This window comes from Cricetulus griseus, chromosome 5 (assembly GCF_003668045.3).
Source record: "Cricetulus griseus strain 17A/GY chromosome 5, alternate assembly CriGri-PICRH-1.0, whole genome shotgun sequence".
NCBI lineage: Eukaryota > Metazoa > Chordata > Mammalia > Rodentia > Cricetidae > Cricetulus > Cricetulus griseus.
Genome location: NC_048598.1, coordinates 169,234,232 through 169,255,300, shown reverse-complemented (window position 1 = coordinate 169,255,300; position 21,069 = coordinate 169,234,232). Strand labels below are relative to the sequence as shown.

General features: G+C 39.9%; 1 protein-coding gene across 1 annotated transcript in view; it reads right to left on the bottom strand.

Annotated features, from left to right (window-relative positions):
- Window positions 1-21,069, bottom strand: part of Cog5 (component of oligomeric golgi complex 5) — a 321,229-nt gene that overhangs the window by 260,309 nt on the left and 39,851 nt on the right. Inside the window, exon 6 of the mRNA XM_027416994.2 lies at window positions 6,415-6,535. Coding sequence (XP_027272795.2) covers window positions 6,415-6,535 — 121 coding nt within the window. The remainder of the gene's footprint in view (window positions 1-6,414; window positions 6,536-21,069) is intronic.

Genomic DNA, 21,069 nt, shown 5'->3' with positions numbered 1-21,069 from the left:
TTGGAAATCAGTATTGCGGTTCCTCAGGAAAATGGGAATCAGTCTACCTCAAGATCCTGCAATTCCACTCTTGGGCATATACCAAAAAGATGCACATTCATACAACAAAGGCATTTGTTCAACCATGTTCATAGCAGCATTACTTGTAATAGCCAGAAACTGGAAGCAACCTAGATGTCCCTCAACCAAAGAATGGATGGAGAAAATGTGGTACATTTACACAATGGAGTACTACTCAGTGGGGGGAAAAATGGAAAATTGAAATTTTCAGGCAAAGGGATGGAATTAGAAGAAACCACTCTGAGCAAGGTAACCCAGTCACAAAAAGACAAACATGTTATGTATTCACTCATATATGGATTTTAGACATAGAGCAAAAGATTACCAGCCTATAATCCACACTGACAGAGAGGCTAGGAAACAAGGAGGACCTCAAGAGAGACATACATGGTTCCCTGAAGAAGGGGAAAGGGACAAGATCTCCTGAGCAAATTGGGAGCATAGGGACAGGGGAGAGGGAGCTAGAAGAAAGAGAAGAGGTGAAGAAGAGAGGAAAGGGGGACATGAAAGAGCAGGATGATTGAGTCAGGGGAAGAATAGAGGAGAGCAAGAAAACAGATACCATAATAGAAGGAGCCATTATAGATTTAAAGAGAAATCTGGCACTAGGGAAATGTCCAGAGATCTACAAGGTTGACCCCAACTAACAATCTAAGCAATAGTCGAGAGGCTACCTTAAGTGCCCTCCCCTGATAATGATATTGATGACTAATTTATATGCCATCCTATAGCCTTCATCCAGCAGACACTCACAGCTAAACACTGAACTGAACTGGAATCCAGTTGCAGAGAGGGAGGAGTGATGGCAAGGGGTCAACACCAGGCTGGAGAAGCCCACAGAAACAGCTGACTTGAACAAGGTGGGGGGGGGGCGGCTCATGGACCCCAGACTGATAGCTGAGAAACCAACATAGGACTTTTCCAGACCCCCTGAATGAGGATGTCAGATTGGAAGTCTGATTAATCTATGGGGCCTCTGATTGTGGATCAATGTTGGGCCTAAAAAGGTATGGATGTGAGGCCCAGTGTAAACCCCCTGAGCCAGACTTGAGTTTGGCGACCTTTCTCTGGCCTGTAACCTCCTTGTGGTGGTGATGTGGGGGTGACTCAACAAGGTCTGATATAAGACTGCCCCCTGCCTAGCTACCTGCCAGCTTGGTGGAATATTATTGGCCCTTATTCTTCAGGTCACCTTACCCCATTCTAAGATTCCCATCCCCTACCTCAGCCCTATATACAAGCTCATGCCTATTGGAATAAATCGAGATCCTGCCTCAACAAATCTCCAGACTCAGTGTGTATTTTCTCCCTGTAACCAGGACAGGGGAGGGTCTAACATTCACCATCCTGCTCAGCCCAGAGAAGAGACTGCTGGACTTCCCCAGCTCTACCTGCTGGACCAGGCAGATCAGTATTTATTCCTAGTACATAAATGGATACTCTCTCAACCTAGACACATGGGGGAGGGTCTAGGCCCTGCTCCAAATAATGTAACAGACTTTTTGAAGATCCCCCATGGAAAGTCTCACCCTCCCTGGGGAGCAGAAAGGGGATGGGATAGGGAGTCTTTGAGGGGCAGGGGAGGAGGGGAGGGAGAGGGAACTGGGATTGACATGTAAAACAAGCTTGTTTCTAGTTTAAATTTTAAAAATGTTATAGAACAAACACTGAAAAAAATTGCTGCCTAGAAATTACAAATTTTGATGCTTAAAAAGTGAGACATTAAATTAGCTGATACTAGAACTTTTAGAACCCTACTTGAGAATACACTAAGAAAACAACACTGGCCACTCTGGCAAAGGAAACTGATCAGTGCCTTCCTCAGCCTTTGTCAGAGACACTTCCTTCTGCTTCCTCCTTCAACAGATCGGTAACAGAGACCCACAGCCATTGAAACACAGCTCTAGATGTAATGTCTCCATGAAATCCCTCCCCTCCCAACTCAGAAGAGAAAAGAGTCTAAGAGACAAAAGGAATGGAGGACACCAAGAAAACAAGGCTGCATAAATCAACAGGATTGAAGCACTTATGAACTCACAGAAATTGAAGCCGCATGCACACAGCCTGCACAAGCACCAGAGGGAGTCCTAGAGCTGAAAGAAGTAGACACATGCCCCTGTCCCTAACCCAGCAGCAATCCTCAATTGATAACCCTTTGCAAATGAAAATTGAGTTTTTTTAAGGGTAAGGTTGCATGCCCAGCAGTATATAGCTAACAGAAAATGAACTCATTGGCATCTGTAGAAGTTCCTTGTCTCATAATGCCATGGCAGAGCTTTTCATTTTCTCTTTATTCTTATTTTGTATTTTTACTATATATATATATTTCTCTCGCTTTTTGCCCTATAGGTCTGTGCTGGTTTGAATAGGTTTGACCCATACATAGGGAGTAGCACTAGTAGGAGGTGTGGCCTTGTTGGAGTATGTGTGGTCTTGCTGGAGGAAGTATGTCACTGTGGAAGCAGGGTTTGAGGCCTCACATAAGCTTACGCCACATCCAGTGATATAATACACTTCCCATTGCCTGTGAATCAAGATATTGAACTCTCAGCACCATGTCTGTCTGCATGCTGCCATGCTTTTCACTATGACAATAATGGTCTAAACCTCTGAAACTGTAAGGCAGCCCAATTACACACTTTTCTTTGTAAGAGCTGCTGAGGTTATGGTGTGTCTTCACACCAATGGAACCCTCACTAAGCACAGGTCCTTTGTGGGAATATTATGGCTTCCAGTTTCGTGTTTTATGGGATTCCTTTCCCTCTCCTGTTTTGTCCTAACCCATTATGTCAGTTTATGTTTATCTCATTTTATTTCATGGTTATTCTTTAGTCTCCTGTTTATTTTCTAATGAGAGACAGAAGCAAGGGTGTGGGGGTTGTCCAGGTATGATGGGACGTGGTGGGGAACTAGGAGGAGCAGAGGAAGGGGAAACCTTACATAATCATGTGAGGAAAAAAATCTATTTTCAGTAAGAGGGAAAAACAACAAATAACACATTTGGGGAAAGGAAAACACAGTAAACAAAAACAAATGCAAAACAAGTATTTCCCAGGAAAGAGTGACTTCCACTGAATTATTGAAAAAGCAGAGTATGAGGGTTGTTGAGAGCACACTAACCATATGATCTGTAGGGCCACCATGGCCTCACAGCTGGGCTTTACTGAAAGAAACCTTGTCATAGTATGCAAAGAGGCAAATATGTTACAAGGACTTTTTTGTACAGCTTCCATTCTGCTATTAAGTCTGCACAGTGCATGAAATCTCTCTGTCCCCTGACATTTCCAAATCAGCACTAATCCCACTGAAGTCTCTAGTTTCTTAACCTGTCATAACATATAGCATTATCTGACATAATATATACTTATGTTGCTATTTCTTTTGTAAAAACCAGAGGTGATGGAAGATGTCAAGGATAGGACTGATACACACATGAACTCACAGAGACTTACAAGACTTAAACATGTTCAAACAGACAAAATCTCAGAACTGAGAAGTGGAAGAAAACATGAAGATCTTCCCTTAGACAAGAAGAGACTTGCAACTGATACCAACTGGAAAAAGAAAAGTCAGTTTTACAATGGTATACTACTGGGTATATCAACTAGACTAAGGGCAGATCTCATGCCCAGGAGTAGCTGCAAACACAAAAGACTCCATGTTCATTTTATGTTCATCTTGTTTCATTTTGATCTTTTTTTTTCCCTTGTCTTACTGGGTTTTTTTGGGGGGAGGGGTACTTTAATTTTCATTTTTTGAGAGAGAAAGAGAACATGAACTTGGGCGAGTAGGGAGGTGGGAAGGACTAAAAAGGAGGATAAAGAATAAAATCAAAGGTTGAAAAATTAAAGACAGCACAAATGAGAAATTAACAAATTTAAAAGAACTACAAATATATACAATATGCTATTTTTAAATTTTTTAATTGAAATAAAATTGCGTCACTTTCCCTTTCTCTCCTCCCTCCAAATTCCCCATATGCCCTCCCTTCAATTCCTCTCATGCTTCTCCCACTCTTAGGTTGATAGACACTTATTTCTTTGATTATTAGTCACACACAGGTATATGCATATATGTGTGTATGTGCACAAATATATACTTACAACCTTCCAAATAAAAAAATCAAGAGGGTAACACACATGAGACTAAATTTTAAAATAAAAAAATACATGCCTCTGAAAAGGAAAGAAACAACACTCAAATATTACTAGCTGCTTAAAAATTAACTTTTCATATAATATATTCCAGCATACTAAATAATGTGTTGTAAAGATGAGCCTAATCAATGTCTACACCTAAGAATTACACAACTGAAATGTTGAAGCATGATTTGTGAAGACTACTATATTTCTTTGACCAGTAAAAATATAACATAAACATTAGGTCAGTGGTTCTCAACCTTCCTAATGCTTCAACCCCTTAATACTTTCTCATGCTATCGTAACCCTGAACCATAAAATTATTTTGCTGCTACTTCATAACTATAATTTTCTGTTATTAACTGTAATGTAAATATCTAATACAAAAGATATTTGATATGAGACCCCCATCAGGATCACAACCCATAGAGCAAGACTTTGCAACAGAAATATCAAAAACAGAAAAACTCAGAAAGAACATGTCAAATACATTTTTCTAGTGTTACTCTGGAATAAACATGCTTCCTAGAGTATTTGAGACATATATAATCAAAGGCCTTCTGAACCTGTAAGAGAATAAATATCATCAAATATTTTCACTTCTAAAAGATTACTGGGTACCCAATAAAAATAAGAAACACACAAAGTCTTATCAAAACCCAGGTATTGGCCTTTTCTATGTGTACTCACTAGCTATTCAAACTTTCCCCTAGAACATTATGGAACTTGAAGCTTCTTAGCAAAACCACCAACTCTAAACCTTGAATGGCAAGGGCCTATTTCAAATATCTAAGAAAAGATGAATAAAGACATCTAGATATCATATCAACATGTGATTTATCACCTAAATAAACAACATTTCTCCTAGATATTAACTCCATAGAAATCACAACAAAACCTACACACATGTGTTTACAGATGCTCTATTCATAATCACCAAAAGCTAGAAAGAACTCAAAATTCTCCTTCAACCAGTGACTCAAAGGACAATCGCTTAACAGCACAGAAGGTATTCTAACGAACTCTAATATACCCAACAGTCTGAATACATCTCAAAGGCATTAAAAGGTAGGAACAAGAAGCCAGTCTCAAAAAGGTGTGGACTTTATGATTCCATCTATGTGTCATTATTAATAGACAAAACTATAAAGATAGAAAAATTATGAAGGCTGTCAGGTTAGAGGGCAAGGATAGTTCTGATCATCTAGTAATGACAGACATATTTCAAGAGTGTACAAGTGTTTTGTATTATGACTGTGCTCACAGTTACTCAAATATTTGTGTTAAAGTATACACAACAATTTAAGAAAAACTGCCAGTTTTATTTTATGATCATTTTTAAAGTAAACATTTTCAAGAAATCTAATTTTATTCGCCCTTTCTGAAGAGAAACATTGCTTATAATAATGTTATAAAGTCATTTTTTTTAATTTTAGTAATATTTGTTAATAGTGATAACAAATGTCAACAAATCAACTGAGTCTAAACTGTCAAACTTCTACCTTTTGTGTTTTGTTTTGTTTTTCGAGGAAGGGTTTTTCTGTGTAGCTTTGGAGCCTGTCCTGGCACTCGCTCTGTAGACCAGGCTGGCCCCGAACTATAGAGATCTGCCTGACTCTGCCTCCTGAGTGATGGGACTAAAGGTGTGCACCACAACCATCAGGCACTTCTGCTGTCATTTAAAATAAATAAATAAATAAATACATACATACATACATACATACATACATACATACATACATACATACATACATAAATGGTGCAAGAAAGAAAGATACCATGTGACAGAGTTCAAACCAAGAGGTTTCTTATTAGGGGAAAAGGATCATAAAAGGGGGAAAGGGGACCATATAAAAGGACCAGCCTTCATGGACAGGAGCAGTTGGAGAGAGGAAAGAGAAGGAGAGAGAGAGAGAGAGAGAGAGAGAGAGAGAGAGAGAGAGAGAGAGAGAGACAGAGAGACAGAGAGACAGAGAGACAGAGAGACAGAGAGACAGAGAGAGACAGAGACAGGAACGGACAGAGAGGGAGAGAAAAAAGGAGAGAGAAGATGGGAGGTTGGCAGGGCCTTTTAAAAGGGAACAGTGAAAAGGCACAGTTGGTGCTCTTAGTAGCAGAAGCTGAGGGCATATCTTGTCAGAACTCCAAAGGTAGGCCAGTATGAATGCCTAAATACTAACAATTTCTACCAATTTTTAATCATGAAAGGACTTACCAAGTTCACTGAGACTCTGAGCAGCTTTGGTTATCTCTCTACTTCCTCCTTGCAGTTGTCCCTGGAGTCTCTTACTGAGATATAAGATGCGAATTATTCTCCGAAGCAAATCACAGGCAACCTGTTCAAGTAACACATTAGTAAGTGCATTAGCTCCATGAAGTTTCATTGTGATGTGGTCCTATGAAGCTTTCCATTCTTCAGATATGAAAAGAATTGTTCATCTTTTTTGCTTACCAATAGACATTCTAAAATTACCACATCTTTAAAAGAACATCCACAACCCCATATTTAACTTTAAAAAAAAAACAAAAAAAAAAAAAAAAAAAACTCCAACTTATCTAGAATAGAGCAAAGATTCTTTTCAACCCTGTTCTAGGCCACTTGCTGTTTGACTTCACATTAATTCAAATGGAAAATTATTTCTATGTAATTAATTAGAAATCTGGAGGAGTGATGACCACACATCAGCTCTGGTCACTTGAGTCCCCAGGTGATGGCGATGCACAGCGACAAGGACAACTGCTGTGCCTGGCCACCTACTGTTGCCCCAATCTAGTTTCTTTTCTCAATGTCTAGGGGAATCGTCTTTAAAACTCTCAACTTCTCTAGTCGTTAGAGAATAAATTATGCTTATCTGCTTGAATTTTTCTAATGGATTTTATCGATAAATTATAGAAGAGAAAATTAGTAAAACAAAACTTAAAAAAACTATTACTACCTTTAATGCCACTTCCTAGTTGTTTTTCTTTTCCAAATGTAACTGAGGTTTAAAAAACAAAAATATTAAAATGTGTGCATGCAGCTGGGCGTTGGTGGTGCATGCCTTTAGTCCCAGCACTCGGAAGACAGAGGCAGGCGGATTTCTGTGAGTTGGAGACCAACCTGGTCTACACAGCGAGTGCCAGGATAGGCTCCAAAGCTACAGAAAAACCCTGTCTCGAAAATTTTTTTAAAAAATTGTGTACATGCTCTGATTCAGAAGCTGGGTGCAGAGCCACTGGCTTGAGAGTGACATGAACCAGCAGACCAATGTTATCTCCAGCCTCCTCAGTGATAAAAACAGAGGTGATGTGTGCTGCTTATCACTACCATCTTTGAAAAGCAAGAGCATTTTACTGAGGAAACCCCTAAAAGGTAGCAGTAAGAATTAAAAATTCAATGCCTGTCAGGGCTTCTCTGCCCCAGGCCAGAAGGAGACAACAGGAACCTGAGCTACATGAGGGCTGAGCAGGAAACACAGATCTAAAACACAGGCCCACCAGTCAGGCTCCTTGCAGTGAGCAAACATAGAGTGGGCTGTGGAAGAGAGAGTGAGCACAGATGGCTCATGACCTTGTAGAGAGAGGCAGATCCAAAGAGATGAAGGTGGTGAGGAGTGGACTGAGGTGGGTGGCCTGCTTAACAACTGGGCCATGTCTGCACCTACTGCCCTGCCTAAGCCATGGTCTGTGTTGGTGTCTGTGGCTCCTATTACTACCAAAGGCCAAGAGGAGAGGGCTTCATAGAGTTGGCCTAGCCCCTCACTGGTTGCAACACTAGAGAACTGGTCCTGCCCCTCACCAGCTAAAGCACTTGGAAGGGTGGGCCATGTACCTCCCTGGACAGTACAGTAGAGCTGATCCCAGTGAAGGTGATGAGCGTGAGCTGTCCTGAGAACATGAGCATGAGAGATCTGGCCCTGCCCCTCATCTGCCATATTGAAAGGAGTAAAATGGGAGAAATTGATTGTAAGACACCCCCCGCCTCCGGGGTCTCAGCCCAGGACCGCAGTCACCCCAATCACCAGGCAGATTCAAAAGTTTGATGCAAATTGCATGAGGCTTTACTAAAGTTGTTTAATGAGCTAAACCCATGTTAGCTCAGGTCTTTCATCCATCCACCATGGTGGATGGCTAGGAAAGACAGCTCGAACCAGCTGCATAGAGATCTTGTAGGGCAGTGTAAGGGGAGTGTCTAGGGGTACGTAGACTCAGGATTGGTGTGCCTCCAGGCTTGGAGGGCTTGCCCTGTGTTGATTGGTCAACTGGTTGTTATGGCCCATAGGTCCTCCCAGGGTGGTTGCTATGCTCTGCACGTCATTGCTGTGCACTTGTCCGTAAAGCACTCCCAGAGCATTAAGCATAGCACCACTAGCTAACTTCTGATTGGTTCCTTGCCACGAGACAGGCATCTGACCTCTTAGTGACCAAGGCAAGTTCATGGCAAGCACGTGTTACTGTCATGGCTGCCGAAATGGGGAGCTGGTCCATTCAGATAAAAGTCTAATAACTTAAGACTCCAAAAGCCCATATAGAAAACGTTTAAGTCTCTCTAAGTTACCAAAAGGCAGCCCAGCAGATAAGGCTAAACAAACAACTGGGTACAAGCTGAGACCAGACAACATACCCCAGCTGTGTCAACATTTATCTGTCCTAAAGAAGATCAGATAGCTATCAATTCATGATTGTAAAAGTCCCTGGCCCACCAATGCCCACCCCCTTTTTTTATGGTTTTTCGAGACAGGGTTTCTCTGTGTAGCCACTCATATATAGATTTTAGACATAGAGTAAGGAATTACCAGCCTACAATCCACACTGCCAGAGAAACTAGCAAACAAGGAGAACTCTAAAAGAGACAAACTTTGTCCCCTGGAGAAGGGGAAAGGGTCACCATCCCCTGAGCAAATTGAGAACATAGGAAGAGGGGGGGAGGGAGCTACGAGAATGAGAAGGGAAGAAAAGGAAGGATGCAGAGGTCATGAGGGAGCAGAAAGGTTGAGTCAGGTGTAGATTAGAAGAAAGGATATATGATAGGTAGGGTTTTAGTTGGGGAGCTGGTAGGGGAGGAAGGGAGGGAGAAAGGAACTGGGATTGTCATGTAATTCAATCTTGTTTGTAATTCAAACAAAAAAAAAAAGTCCCTGGCCTAGGGGATAATTAACAAACGTATTTCCCCCTACAACATCTTGCTTAATTGCATCCTGCCTGAAATACACAGTTATTGTTTCATCCTATGTAACCACAGAAGCTTTGTAATCTCAAGACTCACAGACTTTTGAATTCTGCCTTTAAAAACCTCCCTCAGCTGTAAGCAGCATTCTGCTTGCTTCCAAGTGGGCAGGATCCATTCTGCAACATGGCAATAAAGAAACTTTTGTTTTTACATTTGGTGAGTCACCTCCTTGATGGTGGACTTCTGGGTTTCGATCACTGGGCATAACAATATGGTGATGTGAGCAAGGGAGAGAAGCCATTCATCACTACTCACCACCTGTGGCAGGTGGAAGAGCTGGCCCTGAGGTCACAAGGCTGGCCCTGCCTCTCATTGGCTGTAGCACTCAGCATGATGGTCCCTGTATCTGGGCAACACAGTAGAGCTGGCCCTGGTGGTGTAGGTTTAAACACTCTGGCATCAAGGGCATAAGAGCAGAAGAACCAACTATGGCTCTATAGTAGAGCTTGAAGTCAGGGATGGTGATGCCTCCAGAAGATCTTTTATTGTAAAGAGTTGTTTTGGCTCTCCTGGTTTTTTTTTTTTCCCTATAAAGTTGAGTATTGTTCTTTCAATGTCTGTGAAAAACTGTTGGGATTTTGATGGGGATTGCATTGAATCTGTAGATTGCTTTTGGCAGGATTGCCATTTTTACTATGTTAATTCTACCTATCCACGAGCATGGGAGATCTTTCCATTTTCTGGTATCTTCTTTAATTTCTTTCTTTAAAGTCTCAAAGTTCTTATTGTACAGGTCTTTCACTTTTTTGGTTAGTGTTACCCCAAGATATTTTATGTTGCTTGTGGATATTGTGAAAGGTGATGTTTCCCTGATTTCTTTCTCATTGGATTTATCATCTGTATATAGTAGGGCTACTGATTTTTTTGAGTTAATTTTGTATCCTGCTACCTTGCTGAAGGTGTTTATCAGCCGTAGGAGTTCCCTGGTAGAGTTTTTCGGGTCACTAATGTAGACTATCATGTCGTCTGCAAATAGTGAAAGTTTTACTTCATCCTTTCCAATTTGTATCCCTTTGATCCCCTTTTCTTGTCTTATTGCTATAGCCAGAACTTCAAGTACAATATTGAAGAGATATGGAGAGAGTGGACAGCCTTGTCTTGTTCCTGATTTTAGAGGAAACGCTTTGAGTTTCTCTCCATTTACTTTGATGTTGGCTATTGGTTTGGTATATATTGCCTTGATCATGTTTAGATATGTTCCTGTTATTCCTGTTCTCTCCAAGATCTTTATCATGAAGGGATGTTGGATTTTGTCAAAGGCTTTTTCAGCATCTAGTGAGATGATCATGTGGTTTTTCTTTTTCAGTTTGTTTATATAGTGGATTACATTGATGGATTTTCGTATGTTGAACCATCCTTGCATCCCTGGGATAAAGCCTACTTGATCATGGTGGATGATTTTTCTGATATGTTCTTGTATTCGGTTGGCCAATATTTTGTTGAGTATTTTAGCATCGATGTTCATGAGGGATATCGGTCTGTAGTTCTCTTTCTTAGTCATATCTTTGTGAGGCTTGGGTATCAAAGTGATTGTAGCCTCGTAGAAAGAGTTTGGCAATATCCCATCTGCTTCTATTGTGTGGAACAGTTTGAGGAGTACTGGAATTAGCTCTTGTTTGAATTTCTGGTAGAATTCTGCAGTGAAGCCATCTGGCCCTGGGCTTTTTTTGGTTGGGAGGCTTTTGATTACTGCTTCTATCTCATTAGGGGTTATAGGTCGATTTAAACTGTTTATCTGATCTTGATTTAATTTTGGTAAGTGATATTTATCCAGAAAGTTGTCCATTTCCTTTAGGTTTTCCAATTTTGTGGAATACAGGTTTTCAAAGTATGACTAAAGATTCTCTGGATTTCCTCAGTGTCCGTTGTTATGTCTCCCTTTTCATTTCTGATTTTGTTAATTAGCATGCTCTCTCTCTGCCTTTTGGTTAGTTTGGCTAGAGGCTTGTCTATCTTGTTGATCTTCTCAAAGAACCAACTCTTTGTTTCATTGATTCTTTGTACTGTTTTCCTAGTTTCTACTTTGTTGATTTCGGCTCTCAGGTTGATTATTTCCTGGCGTCTACTCCTCCTCGGTGTGTTTGCTTCCTCTTGCTCTAAAGCTTTCAGTTGTTCTGTCAATTCTCTAATGTGACTTTCCTCCAGTTTCTTCATGTGAGCACTTAGTGCTATGAACTTCCCTCTTAGCACTGCTTTCAGGGTGTCCCATAAGTTCGGGTATGTTGTGTCTACATTCTCATTAAATTCTAGAAAGTCTTTGATTTCTTTTTTTATTTCTTCCTCAACCCAGGAATGGTGCAATTGGGAGTTATTCATTTTCCACGTAAATGTAGGTTTTCTGCAATTCGTATTGCTGTTGAATTCTAGCTTTAATGCATGGTGGTCTGATAAGATACAGGGGGTTATTTCAATACTTTTGTACCTGTGGAGGTTTGCTTTGCTGCCAACTATGTGGTCAATTTTTGAGAAGGTTCCATGTGGCGCTGAGAAGAAGGTATATTCTTTTGTGTTTGGATGGAATGTTCTATAGATATCTGTTAAACCCAGTTGTGTCATAACTTCTTTCAGATCCTTTGTTTCTTTGTTAAGTTTCTGTCTAGTAGTTCTGTCCAGTGGTATAAGGGGGGTGTTGAAGTCTCCTACTATAAGTGTGTGTGGTTTTATGTGTGGTTTGAGCTTTAGTAATGTTTCTTTTACAAAAGTGGATGCTTTCGTATTAGGGGCATAGATGTTCAGGATTGAGACTTCATCTTGATGGACTTTTCCTGTGATGAGTATGAAATGCCCTTCTTTATCTCTTTTGATTGCTTTCAGTTTAAAGTCTAATTTGTTAGATATTAGTATTGCTACCCCAGCTTGTTTCTTGAGCCCATTTGATTGGAAAATTTTTTCCCATCCTTTTACTCTGAGGTATCGCCTGTCTTTGAAGTTGAGGTGTGTTTCTTGTAAACAGCAGAAGGATGGATTCTGTCTTCTTATCCATTCTGTTAGCCTATATCTTTTTATGGGTAAGTTAAGACCATTGACATTCAGGGATATTAACGTCCATTGTTCATTGGTTCTTCTTATTTTTGGATTTATTGTTGGTGGTATCATTGCGTGTGGATTTTGCCCTCCTGTTTCTTTTTGTGTTTGGTGAAATTCGATTAACTACTGCCAGTGTTTTTGTGAGTGTAGTTATGTTTGTTGGGTTGGAGTTTTCCTTCCAGAGCCTTCTGTAGTGCTGGATTTGTTGATGTATTGTTTAAATCTGTTTTTGTCGTGGAATATCTTGTTTTCTCCATCTATAGTGATTGAAAGTTTTGCTGGGTACAGTAGTCTGGGTTGACATCCATGCTCCCTTAGTGCTTGTAGGGTATCTATCCAAGACCTTCTGGCTTTCAGAGTTTCCATTGAGAAGTCGGGTGTGATTCTGATTGGTTTGCCTTTATATGTTACTTGGCCTTTTTCCTTTGCTGCTCTTAATATTTTCTCTTTATTCTGTAGATTTGGTGTTTTGATTATTATGTGTCGGGGGACTTCTTTTTGTGGTCCAGTCTGTTTGGTGTCCTGTAAGCTTCTTGTACTTTCATAGGCATATCCTTCTGTAGGTTGGGGAAGTTTTCTTCTATGATTTTGTTGAATATGTTTTCTGTACCTTTGAGCAGTGTTTCTTCACCTTCTTCTACACCTATTATTCTTAGATTTGGCCTTTTTACGGTGTCCCATATTTCCTGGATATTTTGTGTTAGGGTTTTGTTGGACTTGAGGTTCTCTTTGGTGGATGAATGTATATCCTCTAGCGAGTCTTCAGTGGCTGAGATTCTCTCTTCCATCTCTTGAATCCTGTTGGATATACTTACATCTTTAGTTCCTGATCGTTTATCCAACCTTTCCATTTCCAACATGGTCTCATTCTGTGTTTTCTTTATTGTGTGTATTTCAGCTTTCATGCTTTGAACTATTTCAAGAGCTTCCTTCACTTGCTTGGATGTTTTTTCTTGGCTTTCTTTAGATTCTTTAAGAGATTTATTTATTTCTTGAATTTTTTGGTTTGTCTTTTCCTCCAATTCATTTAATTTTTTGTTTGCTTTCTCTTCTATTTCTTTAAGGGATTTTCTTGTTTCCTCTTTAAAGGTCTCTATCAACTTGCTGAGATAATTTTTGAGGTCCATCTCATCTTCATGCTCTGTGTTGGGCTTTTCAGCTCTTGCCGGAGTGGAGTCCCTAGATTCTGGTGGTGTCATGTTGGTCTTTGTGTTGTTGAGTGAAATCTTATTCTGTCTTCTCCCCATATCTTCTTTTAGTGGGTGCGGGTGGGTTCTCTCTATCTCCTCTTGTGGCCCAGTGGTGTGTGGGGGCTAGGAATTCGATGTCCACAACTCTAGATGATCTCGACGCTCCTGGTGGTCTCCTCGCTAGTTCCTAGTTTCTCGGTCGTTCGGCGGAATGGAAGAGTGGGGTGCTACCAGATTTGGGGCACAGGGAGCTCCTCCCTGCCTGGGCTTGTCTGGCCCAAGCTGGCAGGCACAGGTGGGGGTGGTGGGGTGTTCTGGCCTGGGGTCGGGAGCGGGCAGGAGCTCACTCACCTAGTTCCAGGTTAGTCTGCGGCGGCGGAATCCTTCCAAGATTTCTTAAAGTCTTGGAAAAGCCTGGCCCCAGCGGGAGCAAGGGCAGAGGGCCCGGGTGGTCTCCAGCAGCCACAGGCGGCTCGGCACTGCGCTCTGCTCCGAGGTGCTCTTGGTGGAGCTATTTTATATGTGTGTTTGTTTGTTTATCTAACTATTTATTTATTTTATTTGCTGGAGACAGGATCTCACTACGTAGCTCTGGCTGGCCTGATTGGCTTTAAATTCAAAGAAATCTATGTATCTCTGCTTTCTGAGTGCTGGGATTAGTGGATGCATCACAACAGCCAGCTAAAATCTCCATCTTTTAATTAAGTGTTATTTTCTAAGTATTTAACATAAGCACAATTTAAGATTCAAAACATGAAAAGGAGCAATACTGTAAAATCACCCTCATATCTCAAAACGCGGAACTATGCGCTCAACTAAAACAACCAGTATGACCAGTTCCTAAATTAACAAAAGTATTTTTGCTATTGTTTGTTTGTTTTAACTTATTTTAACTTATTTATTATTTTTGGAGATAGTGGCAGTGCCCACATGGTCTGGAACTCACTATGTAAAACAGGCTGGATGCAACTTTTCCAGCCCTCCCTCTCTCTACCTTTCAAGTGCTAGGTTCCAGGAATTCCCATCTCCTAGGATTGCACCACAGAGCCTGGCAGAACTATTCATTTCGATGAACAACGTGGAATCTTGAATCTTTCACAACCATTCAGAGATTCTAAATACATCATGAGGAGAAATATCAGGCCTTACTCTACATCACCTAAAGCTGTCCATCCAAATTTACTCAGTCTTACCCAATAAAGGGAATGCGCTCAAACAACAATTTCAAGTTCATTTCTAATGCTTTACTCTTAACAATCTTATTCACTGCCTACTACATGACAAGCTGCTACAAAACAATCTTAACTCCATTCCTTCAAGGACTGCCTCAACCCAATCCTTATCAGTTCCAATCTCACACAATGGTCTCTCAATGAAATCCACCTTCAGAGATTTATCTTCTTAAAAACAGTTTTCAACACTCCATACCCCTTTTTAATAAACTTTAGTGCCTCTCCACTTACAGGCTAGTTAAAATTTCCAAGAATAGCATTAATAAAATCCTCATTCAACAAGTCTTAGCTAATCTGAAAGCCATCAATTCTCATGCACATTTCTCTCCTATAATCAATTTCCTTTCCTTATATCTTACTTTCACTAATCATAAACTCTTTTAAGCCTCATTCAGATTGTATAACTATATATAAAAACATATATATATATATATATATATATATATATATAAAATAACTATACTTAGAACCACTATACAGAAAAGAAAAAAATAAAATAAAATAACAGGATGTCAGCTATCACACACTCTGACACATTCATCTCTTGCTCCACCTGAGAGAAACCATTATTCTTGCTTGTTTGCTTGCTTATTTTTTGAGACAGGGTTTCTCTGTGTAGCAACCCTGGCTGTCCTGGAACTGACTTTGTAGACCAGACTGACCACGAACTCACAGACATCTACCTGCCTTTGCCTCTTGAGTGCTGGGATTAACGGTGTGTGCCACCACACCTGCTACCATTATTCTCTTTTATGGTAATAACTTCCTTATATTTATCCATGGATTTATTACTGAAATGAGTGAATCAATCAATCTCTCTCTCTCTCTCTCTCTCTCTCTCTCTCTCTCTGTGTGTGTGTGTGTGTGTGTGTGTGTGTGTGTACATGTGTACATAAATGTGCACATGTGACAAGTTACAGGTTTTTGTGTCCTTTTTAGTCTACAGATGTCCTCAGCTTTTCTCTGGGAACCTGTGGGACACAGGCTGGATCACCTGTCTACAAGGCATCCCACAACTGCAGTGTGAGGACATCTTCATAGCGCACTTTCGCAAGTTATTCTGCCTTCTTTATTTCCTATAAAATGTTTGGATGTAAGCGATTTTACCAGATCCAGATTCTGTATTTTCAGCAAAGGTCTGGAAGATGGCTCCCCAGTTAAGAGCACCTGCTACACAATCACGAGGACAGATTCCAGCAGCCATATAACAGGCAGAAATCAAAAAAGAGGACACCTGATGTTCTCTTTTGACCTCTGTATGTGTGCATGCACACACACAAATAAATGTCTTTAAAGTACTTAAGCAAGATCATTAGATAGTAGTATAACCATAAAGCAAGTATGATTTTTCTCTTTGTGATATTAAGTATCAAAATCCATTAAAATCTAAGTAATTACAAAATCACTCTAGTTCTACTGTTTCATCTTTATTTGTTAGCACATAAAACTTCTATCTCCTCTATTATTTGTTAGGCTCAGGTGCCTAGAAATAAGAATATTTCTCTTGCTTTGGTTTATCAGTTTCAATAGGCAATGTTTCTTTTAAGTTTTCATTACTTTTAGTGTGTGTGTCCGCCTATAGGTGTGTGCACATAAGTACAGGTGCCTGCAGACGTCACAGACATTGGACCAACATGGAGCTGGAGTTACAGTGTATGTGTTGTGGAGGGACACCTAACTCAGGTCCTCTGCAAAAGCAATACATTCTATTCCTCCAACCTTAACATCCATCAATGATGGCCAGTGGGAGATGGGGGCTTGTTAATTTTTGTGGGGTTATTTTTCCATTATGAAAATATGTATTTAAGCATCAAGAGGAGCTGTCAATTCACTATAACTTTAATCCTTACTGATGCCCAAATGGAACAATTTGAGTTAGTTAAAACATCCAAGAGCAAGCAACTGCACCATTCTGCGTAAAACTAAACGCTTTCTCATTTTCATAATCTATGACTTCATGGCTAAAATGAAGTAACTGGTCACTGAGAACATTTCTGAATTGACTCCAAAGCTCCTTTGTCATGGATCTGGTAGTTACAGGTGTCTGGTATAGAATTTTTCAAGATCACGTTATATATTCTCTCTCCAACCTGAATCAAAGATTTCTCAAAGAAGCCTTTGATTCTTTAAATAGGAAACTATTTCAAGATCATTTTGGAAACTAGGCTTGCTAATTGCTAAATTTTCTCCATAGACATGGTCAGCAAAGGTCAAAACTAAAATATGGTATAAATATTCATTTGATTGATTCGAGAATACAAATAAAACATTCTCTGATTAAAATTATGCATATTCAAACATACAAAAATGTACATATATAAGACTTATGATATTTTAAAATTAAAGCATCTCAACTTCACACTGATACTTCCAGTTCAGGATCAAAAGTCCATCTTACATCTTAGACATTAAGAGTCGTGGCTTTTAAGGACACTTGTTTGATTGCATAGCACAAAAAGTAATTAACAAAAGCAATACCATAATAAAGAGTGACTACTAAACATGCCTAAATATTGCATGTGCTCTTATCATATTTTTCAGTTAAATTCTAATTTTTTGCCAAACCAAAAAATTGTTATTTCCTATATTTTACAGTCCTTGTTTAAACTCAGTTCTATGCTCATTACAAGTCTTGGCATTGGTATATCTCTAATCATTTTGGTTGACTGAGTAGTTTGTCTATTAAGATTCATAAAGAAATATAACGAGAACAACATCCTCTGCTATCTTTTATGCTGATGTGAGTCTCTACTTGAAAAGAAGTTCAACTGATATACCAATTATCTATTAACCCTTAAGAAACCAGCACAAAACTCTGTAGCTGAAAATATTTCACACTCTGTGGCTTGAGAATTAAGGAAGAATTAACAATGTATCATGTGGGACCACCACTTACTCTGCTGTATTGAGATAACAACTAAGCTGGTCTCAACAACTGAAGAAAGCCTCACTGATACATCAGTTGCAACAATGCTTCCCTGCTTACTGGATCCATATAACTAGTTTGAGCTTCCTCAGAGCATGATAGTCAGATTTTTTAAACAAATGATAGCTTTTGTAGAGCAAATCAAAGCTGTTGTGCTTTCTAAAAGCATCAAATTAGCTTTCCTAACACCAAATGATGCTCTGCAAGCTTACAGATGAAAGGGACAACTAACTGGTTCTACCCAACTATGGTACGTACAGACCACACCCACAATCCCCATGGCACAATACCCCTACAGGTGCGTCTGTAGCACACGAACCTTGGTGGTAACCAACAGCTCTCTCTTAAGAACCACTAAACAAGAGGAATACCTATGCCTTGTATTAACCTAGCTAACTGCTCAGTGCTAGTGAAATCATGGGTTTTAGAGAGTCTGCAACCACTAAATTATTAAGCCAGCATAATCCCTAACAACAATCTATAAAAATCTTTATGTCTATTGCTATGAAGAGATACCATGATTATGACAACTCTTATAAAGAACAACATTTAATTATGGTGGCTCACTTTAAGTTCAGAGGTTCAGTCCATTATAATCATGGTGGAACATGGTTGCACGCAGGCAGACATCATGCTGGAGAGACAGCTGAGAGCCCTACATCTTGCAGGCAACAAGAGGTTAACTAAAACACTGGGCAGTATCTTGAGTATAGGAAACCTCAAAGCCTGCCCCCAAAGTGACATACTTCCTCCAACAAGGCCATACCTACTTCAACAAAGCCACCTGCTAATAGTGCCACACCCTATGAGCTTATGGGGGCCAATTACATTCAAGCTACTATACCTTATAAACACACACATTTAAGTGTAGTTTTTACCCATCATCAAGGAAACTTCTCTTTTCAACAGATGGAAATCAAAATGCAAAGCTGTAAACCCAGTCCCAAATGGACACATTTACAAAACAAAATGGTATCTAAGGCTCAAAGAACATTGCAGATGAGGGGGCAAAAAGACTGTTAGAGCCAGTGGATCAAAGAATTAGCTGTGGGATTGTGTCTGACATCAGAAGCTACGCCCATAAAGTCTTACCAACATGACTGCCCAAACTTGAACCAAATAAGAATGTCATAAATGTGAAGAGGTAAGTGTCTGAGCTCCAGACTGGAGAGCCCTGTTCTCTAAGCCCTAGCCCCTGGGGACACATCTCCTGCCCCCCACCTAAATTCTGCCCTCCCCATCAATCACATGCTCCACCTACACCTTGAAGAAAATGTGAGTGTCTGAGCTACCAACTGGACAGCACTGCTCTCTAGGCCCTAGCTCCCAGGGGTGCATCCCCTACCCCAAACCAGTTACTAGGCAGCAGCATCCTCCCTGTCCCCCATGCAACCGTGCCCCAACTGAATCAGAGACCAAGGGAACCACACATCCCACCTACACCTGGAGGAAGAGAGTGACCTCTGGAGGTACAGGCCCCACCTACACCTAGAGGAAGAGCAACCATAAGAGCCACAAACCCCACCTGCACAGATTGGAGGAAGAGACCCACAGAGGAACAGGCTCCATCTGCACCAATTGGAGGAAGAGATGGGGAGATGGCAGCACAAAAAAGCATTCAGCAACATAAAGAGCAATAGGCAGCACCTGTGGTTCTACAACAGCTAGACCTGAACTCATCCCAACACAGATGAAGCAGAAGAAAATGACCTTAAATATAACTTTAGGAAGATGACAGAGGCCCCTAAAGGGGAAATGAAAAATTCCCATAAAGAAATACAGGAAAAGATGAACAAAAAATGGGAGAAATCAATAACTGCCTTAAAGAAAGCCGGGAGAAAACAATCGAACAGCAGAAGGAAACAATCACACAGTGGAAGGAGACAGTCACACAGAGGAAGGAGACAATCAAACATGGAAGAGACAGCCCAAGACTGAAACTGAAACAGAGGCAGTACAGAAAACACAAACTGAGAGAGTTCTGGAAAATCTGGGTGAACAAAAAGAACTACATATAGATGCAAGCATAACCAACAGAATGCAAGACATGGAAGGGAAAATCTCAAGTGATGAAGATGTGATAGAGGAAATAGATTCATCAGTCAAAAAAATGTTAAATCCAACAAATTCTTAACACAAGATATCCAGGAAACCATGAAAAGACTAAGCCTAAGAATAATAGGGATAGGAGGAGGAATAATTCCAGTTCAAAGAAAACTTTCCCAACCTAAAGAAGGATATGACTAAGAAAGTACAGTAACTTTTCAGAACACCAAACAGACTGGACCAAAATCAAAACAACAAAAACAAACAAAAAAAAACAAAAAAAAAAGTCCCCTCACCATACAATTATCAAAACAATAAATATACAGAATGAAGAAAGAATACTAAGAGTTGCAAAGGAAAAAGGCCAAGTAACGTATCATACATACATACATACATACATACATACATACATACATATGCTTAAATTAAACAAATGAGATAGAGAAGGACATTTCATATTTATCACAGGGAAAATCCATCAAGATGAAGACTCAATTCTAAGCATCTATGCACCAAATACAAGGGCACTCACATTTGTAAAAGAAACATTACTAAAACTTAAGTCACACACCAAACCCCACACATGCGTTCTGGGAGACTTCAACACTCCACTCTCACTACTGGACAGGTCTGCTAGACAGAAACTGAACAGAGAAATAAGGGAATTAACAAATGTTATGACTCAAATGAACTTAACAGACATCTATAGAACATTCCACCCGAACACAAAAGAATATACCTTCTTCTCAGCACCTCACAGAACTGCCTCTAAAACTGATCACATATTCAGTCACAAAACAAACCTCAACATATGCAAAAAAAAAAGAAAAAAAACCTGGAATAATCCCATTTCTTATTGGATCACCATGGCTTAAAGCTAGAATTCAATGACAACACTAATTGCAGAAAGCCTACAAACTCATGAAAATTGAACAATGCACAACTGCATCATCACTGGGTCATAAAAGAAATTAAAGACTTCCTACAATTCAACAAAAATAAAACCACATCATACCCAAACTTACGGGACACTATGAAAGCAGCATTAGGAGTCAAGTTCATAGCACTAAGTGACTACATAAAGAACGTAAAGAAATATCACACTATCTACTTAACAGCACACAAGAAAGCTAAAGAACAAAAAGAAGCAAACTCACCCAGGAGGAGTAGACACTAGAAAATAATCTAAGTGAGGACTGAAATCAATAAACTAGAAAGAAAGAGAACAATACAAACAAAA